The 15,329-nt window shown below is 38.6% G+C and overlaps 1 protein-coding gene and 1 long non-coding RNA gene across 2 annotated transcripts; both read left to right on the plus strand.

The window, feature by feature from the left end:
- The first annotated feature begins 1,492 nt into the window (after positions 1-1,492).
- LOC110919100 (protein Asterix) lies at positions 1,493-3,063 on the plus strand. Its single transcript, XM_022163379.2, has 3 exons — positions 1,493-1,699; positions 2,445-2,545; positions 2,826-3,063. Exons 1-3 carry the CDS (start codon positions 1,559-1,561, stop codon positions 2,887-2,889), a joined length of 306 nt encoding a protein of 101 aa, XP_022019071.1. The 5' UTR covers positions 1,493-1,558; the 3' UTR covers positions 2,890-3,063.
- Positions 3,064-5,856: 2,793 nt separating this feature from the next.
- Positions 5,857-8,570, plus strand: LOC110904756. The gene is made up of 3 exons (XR_002572760.2): positions 5,857-6,051; positions 7,825-7,891; positions 8,340-8,570. It is a non-coding gene; the product is annotated as an uncharacterized LOC110904756 (long non-coding RNA).
- Positions 8,571-15,329: the final 6,759 nt, after the last annotated feature.

Genomic DNA, 15,329 nt, shown 5'->3' on the forward strand with positions numbered 1-15,329 from the left:
AATAAGTGATTTTACTGGAAACCGTTTGATTATTTCTTGTTTTATTATCACGAAAGTACTGAACAACCGAAATAGGCACAATAACAACAATAGCTTTCCATGATTTGGAGACTGATCGGAATCGAATCAGTGATTTTACTGGAAGCCGTTTGATTATTTCCTCTTGGATCTCGAAAGGCACGTTGTCTGACATCTTGATTTTGATTACCAACTCACCATATCAATTTCTAGGTAGTTAACAACGCTAATTAGAAAAAAACGTGATTCATATACACAACGGTCTCTTTGCTTCGTCCACTAGAACTATTTGTGTATGCATTCTTTTGGTAGTTAACAATGCTAATTAGAAAAAAATCTGTAAAATTAATCATATCGATTGCTATAACAGGATGGATGTGACACACACAGATAGATAAGCTGTCACAGTTGTCAAGACTGTTTGTCGGGTTTCCAATGCTCACACAGGGTGATAAACAACGTTGATACGAACACATGTGTTTCGAAATAGGTTTTGTTCTTGGTTTAATGAAGTTACACGTAACATCTACTTATATTCAGATTTAAACAATGCCCGCCTCAACTGAGATAACGGACATCATCAAGCTCAAAAAGAAAACTTGTGTTTCCCATAGTCACAAAAGATTGCGGTTTGTATTTCGCATAGCCACCGTTTCCGTAGTAAAAAACAGTTGCGGTTTGTATTTCGCATAGCCACCGTTTCTGTAGTAAAAAACGGTTGGGTTTGCACATTCAATCTTCAATACTTCATTAAAATACCACTAGTAGAAGAACCCGACACGTCTTCATGTTACGGAGAATGTTCTAGAAATTGAAGGAAAAGGAAAAGATTTGTTGAAATCGAATTTGACAACTATGACAGCTTATTAAAAGTAGCAATCATCTCCAATCATTTCCTGGTCAAATCACACACTATAAAGTTTAAAGTTATCGTGTGTTGTAGTTTGGAAAGATGACCGAATAGAGATCTGAATAACAAACTGTGGAGAACTTGTTTGTGTCGGGTTCTTCTGCTAGTTACTTGATCAACGAACTGATCGGTAACGTTACTCTACTTGTGCTCCGATTTAAGCGGCGTGTTCCGATCAACGTTGTTTAAAGGTGATGAAGAGTTTAGAAACCCTAGAATGATGGTGTTTTTACGGGAAAAAACTTGATAATTGAAAAACATCAATCTATACGGCCCGTATACAGTTATACGGCCCGTATACATTTGGTAAACATAAAAACCTCAGAAATAAATCCATTGAGCCGTATACTTTTTATAAATCGTATACACTTGTATACGGCTCGTATAACTATATACGGGCTGTATATAATAAAATAAAAAAAAACATTCTCTGCGCATTTTTCTATTCAAAAACATTCTATACGGACCGTATATTTTGTATACGGCCCATATACAGTAGGGATGTGAAAATAAGATATAGGGGTTGTGGGAATAAGGTAGCCTTTAAAAAAGCTTAGCCATGCCCAAAGGCATTTATTTGATATTGTGATCCGTGAAACAAGAAGATTGAAAGAAATCAGATCTGCAACCATGTCGTCGTCCGGCAACGATCCCCGGCAACCGTCGTCGGCGAAGCCGTACAAGCCTCAACCGGTTCACCCTGACAATCTCCCCATCGATTACTCCGGTTTCATCGCCATCATCTTCGGTGTCGCCGGTGTTATGTTCCGAGTGAGTTTCTTCAATTTGATATTATAAGAATACGTATGTCTGTTGAATTGCTGTCTGTTTTATGACATTAAGATCTGGAGGATTAGTTCAGTAACTGTAATGATTTGGAACATTTATTTATATTAGGGTTTAGTTAAGCAATTTATTTATTTTTAGAAGGTGCGGTAGAATATTAGGGTTTAGTTAAGCAATTTTGGGTTAATTTTAGGGATGATAACTGAATTAGATTTAGAATTAGGTCACAGTAACTACCGATAACTGGATTAGACTGTGGGGTGTGAGGCTTGGGATGGGAGGCGGTTTGGGTTCAACGCCGGCTGCTCCATCCCGGGCAAGCGTTGGGCATGGCGTTGCCTCTTTGGCGTGGGGATTGAGCCTGGCGTGGGCCGGGGGGGGGGGGGGGGGGCGCTGGGTGACATGGCTGGCTTTGGTTGTCTGGTTCGATCTAGCCGTTGGGGGTAGCCGTTGCCAAACCAAAAAAAATCCACATGGCTGGCCACGCCACAACACACCCCTAGTTTTTGAGTATTACCTTGTGGATCCCACCCTCGCCACGTGTCGAGGAGTGCCTCCAACCCAAGCCCTTCCACACCCCCATAGTCTTAGCAGCAGGTGAATAGGAGATTCAACATAAGATTTTGAGTGTAAGTTGTACCTATTAGGATTTGTGTTAAAATGTTTCACCCTTTCAGCAACCTCAAAGTTCGCATAACTTAATGGATTTTTTTTTCTTCTGCTGCTGCAGTACAAGCTTGGTTCATGGCTTGCTCTCATATTCTGTGCCCAGTCACTTGCTAATATGAAGAATATAGAGACTGATTTAAAGCAGATTTCCACTGGCTTTATGTAAGTTTGTTTTCTCATATCATATCATTCATTACACCAACTTGTAGCGGTCTTCAGGGTTCGGTTCCACTGGCTTTCATGCAACATGTTCAGTAAATAGCTTAGCTTAATATTATACAATCAGGATTATAACTAACTGAAACATGTTCAACTGATTCGCATAAACTTACTTTGATTATTGGTTTATTTTCAACCCATTTGTTTTTAGCTAAATAACATATTTGACCGACCGTTAGAGATAAAACATAACACAACAAAATGCGTTGATATTGTGATTCAGGTTTGCTATTATGGGAATGGTGACAAATTACTTGAGCCCGGCTCGTGGAGCTGTGAAGACTTGAGATTTTCGACTCGCTAGTTGTTGGAGGTTTCGTTCGATTGTAATTGGATAGTTTCTATGTTGCAGATGACTAGTGTTGTGACTTGTGGTGGCATTAAAAGATGGAAACTTGTTATGCTTTGGACACTTGGAATAAATGGGTTTTGATTATAGTTGTTTAACAACATTTACTTCTTACATTTCTTAATATAGCATTACAACCGCTTTACTTTCCACTATCAGGCTGCAAAGTGTGGGGAGCAGCCTTGGAGCGTCCCCCACCAGCGCCGCATCTCAATCCATCCCCCCCCCCCCCATAGCGGCGTCCAAATCCTCGGGTGGAAGACGGTCAAGTCAGTCCACTACAGGACAAACTCCCCTCACACACACATATACATACAACTCATATATATATATATATATATAGGGTAGGGTTAGATAGAAAACCCTATCTATATAAAAAAAACCCTAGAAAACCCAACCTCCCGACATTTTTTTTTTTTAAAAAAAATAACACATGTAATATACATGTTTTTAAGAGTTTTGGGCCAAAAAAATCAAAAAAGCGCCGAAGGGATAATTTAAAAAAAAAAAAAATTTTAGCAACTTTCAGCATTTTTGTCTAACACATGTTAGGCACTGAATTTTGTTTATTTAAAAAAAAAAAAATCCCTTCGGCGCTTTTTTGTTTTTTTTGGCCCAAAACACTCTAAAACATGTATATTACATGTGTAATTTTTTTCAAAAAAAAAAATGTCGGGAGGTTGGGTAAAAATGGGGGGAGATTTGGGTTTCCAGAGTTTTCTAAGAATTTGAGGGTTTTTTGTCTAGCATTACCCTATATATATATATATATATATATATATATATATATATATATATATATATATATATGGGTTAGGATCAAATACAAAGGATAAAATAAATAAGAAGGGTAAGAAGGGTAAGAATCTATAACACAATATATGACACAATGAAGATGGTGTTATATATTGTGTCATATATTGGTTTTCTATAAATTGTGTTATTAGTTCAGGTCATTGTGTTTAATATGTTATTTATTGTGTTTTAATATGTTGTCCATTGTGTTTTAATAATTTGTTCAGTTTTTTTTTTTTTTTTTTTTTTTGTTATCTTTGTTCATTGTGTTTTAGTTTGTTGTGTATTGTGTTTTTAGTTTGTTTTCCATTGTGTCTTCATCTGCTCTCTATTGCGTCTTTTATTTGTTGTCATTAATTGTGTCTTTTATCTGTTGTCATCAATTGTGTTTTTATTTAGTCTGATACTTATTGTGTTATATGTTATCGCCATTGTGTTATACGTTATGGTCATTGTGTTTTATTATGTTGTCCATTGTGTCTTTATCTGTTGTCATTGATTGTGTTTTTTATCTACTTTACATTGTGTTTTACATCATGTCCATTGTGTAATATGCAACTGGGTTTTTGAATTTTTTTTTGAAAAATATAACAATATGGTACTCAAATTAAAGATAAAAAAACGCTCGATTTTATGGTATAATTTTTTTTTAAAACAAATGATGTATAAAAAAGTTACGGATGTTTAAAAATTCGGGGGAAATAACATGTGACTTGCATGTGCATCTTCTCTTTCCTTTTGTAGACAAAATTACCCTTTTTCATTTAATTCCTTATAGGACACTTGTCACTCTCTGATGGCTTCTTACCCTTCTTATTTTTAAATTCTTTGCATTATAACTCAACCCATATATATATATATATATATATATATATATATATATCTTATATATATATATATTAGGCTCATCCCCCATTTCCTTACCTCCATCCTCTTTGCCCCATCCTCACACCCGATCTACGTGGCGTCTACGTGGCGGATCATCCCCTAAGGGAGGACCATCACCATACCGCATGGCCTGATATCAAGAATGATTCCTCTACTTTTAAAACTCGTATAATAACAAATCCATCCATTGATTGATCATGCACTAGGTGTGACAACTGCCACTTTACGGTAACTTTTCACACTTAAAATACTCATTTTAGCTATATTTTTAGCTACATTTTTATTCATTTTGAATATCCGAACTGCTTGTTTCGTGACATACACGTAGAATACTCAAGGAATACTTACTTAGGATGCATATGACTCATTTTTATTAAGTACTTTTGGAACAGTTTAAACAATGCATCGAAACTACTAGAAAAGCACCTAATAAACTAGTATTCTGACGAAAAAGCAGAATCCGCATAAATCATCTAAACGACATCTTTAGGACTTAGACGAAAGTCCAACATCTTATATATATTAAACCCTAACTAGGAATACAAGAGTTTGATTTAAATCCTTTCCGAAGGCCGATAACACTAAAAATTGCCCGAAAAGCACTAAAAGCGATGATTTCAACACTTTTCCGCAGAAATTCTGCTGAAAATCAGCTTTCTAATATTTTTACGACATGTAAAAATATTATTTGACATATAATTCATGTGAGGATACATTTGGGTATCATCCGAGCCAATAACTACATCAATTCACACAAGTTTCGCAACTTAGCGTTCAAATAACATCTAACCGAAACAAATCGAAACAATTATCCGAACAATGTCAAATCTTTTTTTTAATGATCATCTAGTGTTAATTGGATCATTATGGTCTAGTAATGATCATCTAACACCCTTTAAACACTTAAACACTTATACTTATAAACTACCTAAAACATCTAACTAAGAACTCTAACATTTTTACTAAGTAATTCAAGAAGGAAAAGCAAAGGGAACCCCCCCCCCCCATTCACGGTTGCAACACCCCTTTGTGGGACCCATTTTTTTTACTTGTTACCACAAATATCCTAGATGGTTACTAAAGTCTTGCAAGTGGATGCAAGTGGTGAATTATGATCATTACTAGTAACTAGTTACTTCATTCCTAAGCTTTTCATTCATGCATTTCACCCTTCCATTTTCACAACACCAAAAGCTCCCAAACATACCCCATTTTCGGTCAAGAACACCCTTCCCCCATCTTCATTTTCAAGCCACTTTCATGATGATCAAGATGCATTTTCATGGAACTTAGGAGGATCTAAGACAACCACAAGTAGAAGCAAGCATTTCCATCCATCTAAGGGCTTTCAACCATCAAATCTTCATATTCTTTGCTTTTCATTTTCACCTAGATCATCCCTAGCCAAGAGCTAGAAGTGAGCCTTCTAAATCCTTTATTTTCATACTTGTTTATGTATTTATTGTTAAAGAACAACTTATAACTAAAACAACAATACAAAATAAGATGAAAATATAAAGAAGCAAAATAATAATCATAATATAAAAGTGTGTTTATGTTGTGATTTATTGATGATTACTTGCATATTTGATCTAGTTTTGATGGTTAGCATACAAATAACTTGTTAGATGATGTTTAAAAACATAATCTAACAAGTGTTCATGAAAGTGTTTAAGGGTTTTGTTAAACATGAAAGATTAGATGGATGATCATGATCTTTGTTTTTGTTAAAGTACATAAAGTGGTTAACTAAAAATAATGCTTTTACAAGTTATAAAAAGAAAACATACAAGATGGGTTTTTATAAAAAGCTTGTAAAACTAGAAGTAAAATGTGATTTTTGGACTAGTAAACATATGTAAAGATCATACCAAAACCCTACATGATTATGAGTTCATCTTGATAAGTTATGTTATAAATCTCTTATGTTTTTATTAAGAAAAATATGAGAAGATTGGTGGTGATTTTATAAGAAAAGATGTTCTTTTTTTAAAAACATTGCAAAGTCCATATTTCTAATAAAATATGGCTAAGTTTTCTTAAAAATCATAAGTTATAAAAACTATTAGTTTTGACAAAATCTTTATTAGATTAAAAGATTTTTAAGAATAGTTTTTATAAAATCAAAGTTTGATATAAATATATATTTTTGAGAAAATATATATTTAGTTAACTTAACAACTTAAGGGCTATGTGTTATATGTTTGTATTAGTTATATGTATTATAACTAGGAACTTGAATACAATGATACAAATGAACACAATAAACATTTCGACTAAAGTCTTACAAGACTTCACATATTTACGCCTTAAAACGAGTTACGGACGATTCAAATAATCGGACACCATTTATGGTCAAAATGAACGACGGACGACTACATAAGTGAATTGCCAATCCGAAGAGTTACTACGATGTTTAGACGATCTTTCGACACGAAATATAAATATGCTATCGATAACAAATTTTCGGATGTTTATAAACTTACAAAAACTAGTATGTTTTTACTTACTAACAAATGTACTTAGTAAATTTTTATAAAAAGGTTTTTATAAAAATGAAAGGCTTATTATACTAGTGGGCTATTTTATAACAAATGGGCTTATTATACTTAATGGGCTTAACATAAAGGCATGGGCTAAGCCCAATATCAAAAACACATGGGCCAAGCCCAATACCAAACATATGGGCCAAGGCCCAACACTATTTAAGCCCAACACTATTCAAGCCCAACACTATTCAAGCCCAACACTATTTAAGCCCAACACTATTTGAGGCCCAACACTATTCAAGCCCAACACTATTTGAGGCCCAACACTATTTGAGGCCCAACACTATTTAGGCCCAACACTATTTGGGGCCCAAAAACATGAAAACATGGGCTCGGCCCAATGATACCATTATTGTAAACACAATCATACAATTGATACATATAAGACACGAGATTAAGAGGACTAAATCCGACTATACAACTCACATGATACAAGATGACATATATGTATATATTTGGTGAAATATATATATATATATATATATATATATATATATAACAGATTAACAACTCATTCATCTAAATACACCGTTCAACGAACAGTATAGACATACAAGTCTTACACACAAATAAGACACAAGACTTGTACTCAAGTTATTTACAAAGACCGAAGTGTCTAACAAAAATAAGAACATTTGTAGGTCGCAACGCTATTCAGGACGACCGCACGTGAGATCTTATTTTCATCTATTCACAGGACGCGATACTGTGAGTTCATGTCCCCTATTCATTTAAATGTTTTACAACTTTACAACTATCGGGGAAAATACATGTTCAACGTATGTTAAAGTTAGGGAATGAAACACCTTAGATCATGTGCGAATTAGGGTTATACATCTAAGCACCATTAATCCAGTTTGGACCTAGGTACAAGTGGTTAGATCTAATGGGTTTTGGCGAGCCCCACTCTTGGTCGTGGACCCATACGGAAGAGTGCTTTTGTGTCCCAGTCGATAGGAATCGGCATAAAATCGTCTAGGGTTGGATTGCTTCCTTTTTCGTCACACATATTAATGTCCTTGCAAAACATTAATGATCAACGATTTCATTGACGCTTTACATACTATAACTTACATTTTAAATACATCTTTTACAACTAAACTGCATGAATTCGCCAACTTTTGTTGATGTTTTCCAAACTTAACATGTATTTCAGGGAATTAAAGGACCATGTCGGGATTCTCAGTCAAGATAACAAGTACCAGAACTCCATGCCATCTTTTGGAGGGTTTAACTGTTATATTCCGCCTCCTTGCGGAAATATGATGGTTTAAACCTTAGTAGTTTATTTCATGTTAATGTATGAAACAATAACACTTTACTTTTGTGTTAATGGTTTGTAACCGACACACTAAACTTATGTTGTAATCTTTTGAAAAACTTATGTAATGGCAATGGAGTATGTTTTATTCATATAGTTTGTTCATGTACATCGATATTTATGCAATGAAAACCATACAGATCACACCTCGCGCTTCCGCTACGAGCGGGTGTGACAGTTTGGTATCAGAGCATCGATTGTAGTGAACCAGGATTCTTTATCGAGTCTAAGTCTACAATCACTAGGGATCTCTCACGAAAATCAGTTAAATACAAACAAATGTTTTCATTTGCATAAACATTTTTCATGGTCCATTTTCAACAAGAATTCATCTCATACAAATCAAGCAAGGACATTAGTGTCTTAGTCATCTAAATGGTAGACATGCAACTTTAAGTTAATCCACACAACTCAATTAGGATAACTTAAAATGAACATTATGTGAAAAATACATTTTTGTGTATGTATGTAAAATAACAAATATTCATACGTGTCGAACAACTTATTTCTCAGGATATCATGTCTTCCTCTGAAGGAAGCAACATATACGACGACGTAGACCCGATGGAGCTATCCTCCGACGATGACTATGTGCCGGAGGTTCAGGTCATCTTATCTGATAGCGACACTACTTCTGACAGCGACATGGATGATTTCCAGCCGTTCGCACTTCTGGGCGAGATCATCGATGATGATGTGTTAGCTATTCCCCCTATATACAACGACGTAGTTATCATAGGTCACCCGGAGGGTGAACATGTGGTCGAGGTTATACCATGGGATGTTCTTCCCCTTGCTATTATGCCCTTCATTGACGACCTTGACGAGGAGGACGACGCTGTAGTCCCTGTGATTCCTGTGGAGCATTTGGATGACGAGTTGGGAGACGGGGATGTTCATGATTTGGTTATTCTAGAGGTTCCAGCACCGGTGGTTCCGATTTTTATTATCTCTTCTGATTCAGATACCGAGTCGGATGCTTCCACTCATGCGTCCGTTACCTCATCCGCACTACAGGGCCATGTAGACTTTGGGGATGACATGATGCCAGCAGAGCCAGCCATCCTTGTACCTATTCCAGTCCCTGCACCAGATGCATCTCCCGAGCATGTTCGCCTCATACACTTCGCACCTATCATACCACCGACTGACCATACTGATGAGGCCGGACCATCCGGACATGCACACATACCACCCAGTGTCGAGCCTCTTACTGCGCCATACCCACCCCCTCATGTTATGCCTCTGACGGATCCATACCACCCACTGCATTTCCCAGCTGCTACTACCGAGTTACGTGCCTGTGTGCTGACACTCGAGCATCAGATAGATTTTGTTATCCGTCGAGTTAGTGAACTCGAGGATGAACTTACCCACCTTATTGGCTTGGTACTTCAGGCTCCACCACCACCACCAGGGTCACCACCATTACCCCCACTACCGCCCAGATGCCACCAGTGGATATACCACCAGTCGATCTACCTACCCGTGTTCTGGCGCTCGAGCAGCAGAGTGTGTTCCTTCATCGTTTGGTGCTCGATTTGGAGGGTAGGGTTTCTGATGTTCACAGGCTATTATTCCCGATTCCACCGCCAGTATTCCCCCCACCATAGACTATGTTTGCAGGTACCGTGCTTTTGGGACGGGTATCTATATCCGTTTTGTGTACATATTGATGCTCCACCAAGTTTTTAGGACAACCGACATATAGCGGATCACACAGTTGGAAGGAAGACCTTGTTATCTCTTTTGTTGTACTAGACTAGTATGACCGGGTTATGTAGCCCGAGTCTATTTTTTTTGTTTCCTTTCAAACAATAATGTAACCGGTTGACTATATATATGAAAAACTTGGTGTTATCTATTAAATGCATCTGAGTGGTCTGGTTGGACATATCTTATTGTTTATGTTAACTTATTTACTCGCATTATATGTTTCTTGGTGATATTGCTATTAATGTTAAAGATGTATTATTTTTTTTTATGCTTAGTAAAATTATTTAAGAAATCAAATCAACGTCTAATCTTTATCCTATTTCTCCTTTGGAAGAATCATGCCACCAAGGAGAGTCTTACGGACACGGACAGTTAATCCACCCCCACCTCCACCGATGCCTACAAACGAGGCTGAATTAAATGCACTAATAGAACAGAGGATCGCCCAAGCTATCGCACTGTATGAGGCATCCCGTGTCGAACAAAGTGGTGGCACCGGCGGATCGGGAGGCCAGGGTCAAGGCGGTAATTCAGGTGGAACAAATAATACGGGTAACGTTTAGTTGTTTTAATTACAACTCATCAAATTTCTTTCTAAATCTATTCGTACGATTCACTATTTGCTCATTCAGAATCCGTTGTCCAATTACAGGGTGCACATTCAAGCAGTTTCTGGACTGCAAGCCACTCAACTACGATGGCACAGGCGGTGCTGTGGCTTACGTGAGATGGACTGAGAAAACGGATTCCACAATCAGAATGAGCAGATGTTCCGCTAATCAGCAAGTCACTTTCGTTACTGGCTTGTTTCTTAACGAGGCCCTCACATGGTGGAACTTACAAGTGCAAACTTTGGGTGATAACGCTGCTTATGCGTTAACTTGGGAGGAACTGAAGGAACGTATGAGGGATAAGTATTGTTCTCGTGCTGAACTCCAGAAGTTGGAGAACGAGTTTTGGACTCTTACCATGGTCGGAGCTGATATCACGGGATATACGCAAAGGTTTCACGATCTGTCCCGCGTGATTCCTTACCTTGTTACACCAGAATACAAGCGTATCGAACGCTACATCTGGGGACTTTCTGACAAGATTCGAAGTTTGGTTACTGCAGCTGAACCCACGACTATTACTCAGGCTGTGACTATAGCCGTGAGTCTTACTGAAGACGGGGTCAGGATGAAAGTATTCGGTGAGAAAGGTGATGATAAAAAGGAAACACATGCCGAGTCTTCCAACCGTGGGAAGAGGAATTACTCGAATTTCAAGAAGGGAACCCGCGGTAATAATAATAATAACAACAACAACAGTAACAACAACAACAACAATAACAATAACCCCAACAACAACAACAACAACAGGCGACAGAATAACCCGCAAAAGGATGCAAGGGCGTTTGTAGCCACAAACGACACTGGTCCTAAGAAGTACGCTGGTACTTTACCTAAGTGTGAGCGATGCAAATATCATCACGTGGGTGATTGTCGGGTTGTCAAGTGTGACAAGTGTGGCAAGAATGGCCACCGTGCTGAATCATGTTGGGGAACGGGAAATAATACTGGATCGGGAAGTGGATTTGATAACAAGAATGGGAACGGGAATGGTCGTGGTCAAGGATGCTTTGGATGCGGAAGCAAAGATCACTACAAGAAAGATTGTCCTAAAGAAAACCAAGCTCGTGGTCGATCTTTTGTGATTGGAGCCAAGGATGCGCGCCAAGACCCTAATGTGGTCACTGGTACGTTTCTCCTCAATGATCATTTCGCATCCATATTATTTGATACCGGAGCCGATTTTAAGTTTTATCTCTATAGAATTTAAAAATATTCTAGGCTTGGAACCTAGTAAGCTAGATGTTCCATATTCTATAGAATTGGCTAACGGTAGACTAATAGAGACGGGAGAAGTTGTTAAGGAGTGTACCTTAGAACTTGGTGAACAAAAATTCAATATCGATCTCTTACCCATTGAATTGGGTAGTTTCGACGTAGTGGTTGGCATGGATTGGCTATCCAACAATCGAGCCGAAGTCGTTTGCCACGAGAAGATAATTCGACTACCACTACCGAACGAAGAGACACTTGTTATACATGGAGAGAAGCGTGACACCCCATTACGGATCATCAATTGCATGAAAGCACAGAAATACTTACGGAAAGGTTATATTGCCTTTCTAGCGCATGTTGTAGACAAGAAGGCCGATGGACCGAAGTTGACGGATATTCCGGTAGTAAAAGAGTTTCCTGAAGTCTTTCCTGAAGACTTGCCAGGACTACCACCTAATCGACAAGTCGAATTTCACATCGACTTGGTACCAGGAGCCGCACCCGTAGCTAAATCTCCGTATCGATTAGCACCTTCTGAAATGCAGGAATTGTCCACACAACTTCAAGAGTTGTTGGATAAGGGATTCATCAGACCGAGTTTCTCGCCTTGGGGAGCTCCAGTTCTTTTTGTGAAAAAGAAGGACGGAACATTCAGAATGTGTATCGACTACAGAGAGTTGAATAAACTCACCATCAAGAATCGGTATCCACTACCGAGGATTGACGACTTATTTGATCAACTTCAAGGGTCGAGTTTTTATTCAAAAATAGACTTACGATCTGGGTATCATCAGTTACGGATTCAAGAAGAAAGCGTACCGAAAACGGCTTTTCGAACTCGTTACGGTCATTACGAGTTTCTCGTTATGCCTTTTGGTTTAACGAACGCACCGGCGGTCTTCATGGATTTAATGAACCGCGTGTGTAAGCCGTATCTCGACAAATTCGTCATAGTGTTCATTGACGACATCCTGATATACTCACAATCGGCAGACGAGCATGAACAACATTTGAGAACCATCTTAGAACTACTCAAGAAGGAGAAACTATACGCGAAGTTTTCCAAATGTGATTTTTGGATTCGTGAAGTACAATTTCTCGGGCATATAGTGAACGAGAAAGGTATTCAAGTAGACCCGTCGAAAATTGATTCGATTAAAAATTGGGAAGCGCCCAAGACTCCTACGGAAGTGCGACAATTTTTGGGCTTAGCGGGATATTATCGGAGGTTTATCGAGAATTTTTCAAAGATTGCTCAACCGCTAACTTCTCTTACACAGAAAGACAGGAAATTCGATTGGGGAGAGAAACAAGAAGCAGCATTTCAACTTCTTAAAGACAAGTTGTGCAGCGCACCAATCTTATCATTACCTGACGGTACCGATGACTTTGTAGTATACTGTGATGCTTCGCACCAAGGTTTGGGTTGTGTACTCATGCAACGTGAAAAGGTTATCGCGTACGCGTCCCGCCAATTGAAAGTTCACGAGAAGAACTATACCACTCACGACCTAGAGTTAGGCGCGGTGGTATTTGCTTTGAAAATTTGGCGGCATTACTTATATGGTACACAGTGCACTATTTTCACAGATCATAGGAGTCTACAACACATATTCAACCAAAAAGAATTAAATATGCGTCAGCGACGCTGGGTTGAATTATTGAACGACTATGACTGTGAGATCAAGTACCATCCGGGCAAGGCAAACGTTGTAGCAGACGCCTTGAGCCGCAAGGAACGAGTTAAAACACTAAGAGTGCGAGCACTAGAGATGACGATTCACACAGATCTTACCGCACGAATTCAAAATGCACAACAAGAAGCGCTCAAGGAAGAGCATATTCTAGAAGAATCACTTCGAGGCATGGAAAAACAGTTAGTACCGAAGGAAGATGGAACTTTGTACTTTGCGGGTAGAATTTGGGTTCCATTCTTTGGAGGTCTCCGAGATCTCATTTTTGAGGAAGCACATAGGTCAAAGTACTCGATCCATCCTGGATCAGATAAGATGTACCATGACTTAAAGGAGTACTATTGGTGGCCTAACCTCAAAAAGGATATTACTATCTATGTTGGAAAATGCTTGACCTGCGCGAAGGTCAAGGCAGAGTATCAAAAACCGTCGGGTTTATTACAACAACCCGAGATTCCCGCTTGGAAATGGGAACAAATATCGATGGACTTCATTACGAAGTTACCCAGGACCTCGAAAGGCCATGACATGATATGGGTAATCGTCGATAGATTGACAAAGTCCGCCCACTTCTTACCGATTCGGGAGAAGGATAGCACTGAGAAACTAGCGGGAATCTATCTCAAAGAAATAGTGGCTCGTCATGGAGTGCCTATTTCAATCATTTCGGACCGAGACGGTCGTTTTGTTTCAAGAATATGGAAATCATTTCAACAGGCCTTTGGATCTCAATTGAATCTAAGTACGGCCTTTCATCCACAAACTGACGGCCAGAGCGAACGGACAATCCAAACACTCGAAGATATGCTTCGTGCATGTGTTATGGATTTAGGCGGCAATTGGGATAATCATCTACCTCTAGTTGAGTTTTCCTACAATAACAGCTACCATACAAGTATACGAGCTGCACCGTTTGAAGCTCTATATGGTCGAAAGTGTCGCTCTCCGCTATGTTGGGCGGAATCAGGCGATAGTCAATTAATCGGTCCGGAACTAGTCCAAGATACTACTGATAAAATTTTTCAGATACGAGACCGTATCAAGGCGGCTCGCGATCGACAAAAGCTTTACGCAGATGGAAAACGAAAACAAACATCTTTCGAGGTTGGAGAGAAAGTTTTGTTGAAAGTCTCACCTTGGAAAGGCGTAGCGAGGTTCGGTAAACGTGGAAAGCTTAACCCGCGTTACATTGGACCATTTGAAATCTTAGAGAAGATTGGCACTGTTGCTTACAAGTTGAAGTTACCAGATGAACTTAGCAGTGTACACCACACGTTTCATGTGTCGAATCTTAAAAAGAGTCCGATACAAGTAACCGTTACCATTCCTACGGATGAAATTCACATTGACGACAAACTCCAATTCACGGAGGAACCTGTTGAGGTCACGGACTGGAAGGTCAATAAAACACGGAGAAGTCGTATCAAGTTAGTAAAGGTTCGTTGGAACTCTCGTCACGGGCCCGAGTATACTTGGGAACGTGAAGACCAAATGAAGTCAAAATATCCCCACCTATTTCCGAAGACTCCTGAAAAGAATAACAAAGCTAGAATTTCGGGACGAAATTCTCAATAACAAGGGGAGAATGT

This window comes from Helianthus annuus, chromosome 2 (assembly GCF_002127325.2).
Source record: "Helianthus annuus cultivar XRQ/B chromosome 2, HanXRQr2.0-SUNRISE, whole genome shotgun sequence".
Classification (NCBI taxonomy): domain Eukaryota; kingdom Viridiplantae; phylum Streptophyta; class Magnoliopsida; order Asterales; family Asteraceae; genus Helianthus; species Helianthus annuus.

Excerpts from the sequence above, each read along its gene's own strand:
- LOC110919100 (XM_022163379.2), top strand. The coding sequence starts at position 1,559 with ATGTCGTCGTCCGGCAACGATCCCCGGCAACCGTCGTCGGCGAAGCCG. Across the intron at positions 1,700-2,444 it reads TCGCCGGTGTTATGTTCCGA|TACAAGCTTGGTTCATGGCT; the intron begins GTGAGTTTCTTC and ends CTGCTGCTGCAG. Across the intron at positions 2,546-2,825 it reads CAGATTTCCACTGGCTTTAT|GTTTGCTATTATGGGAATGG; the intron begins GTAAGTTTGTTT and ends ATTGTGATTCAG.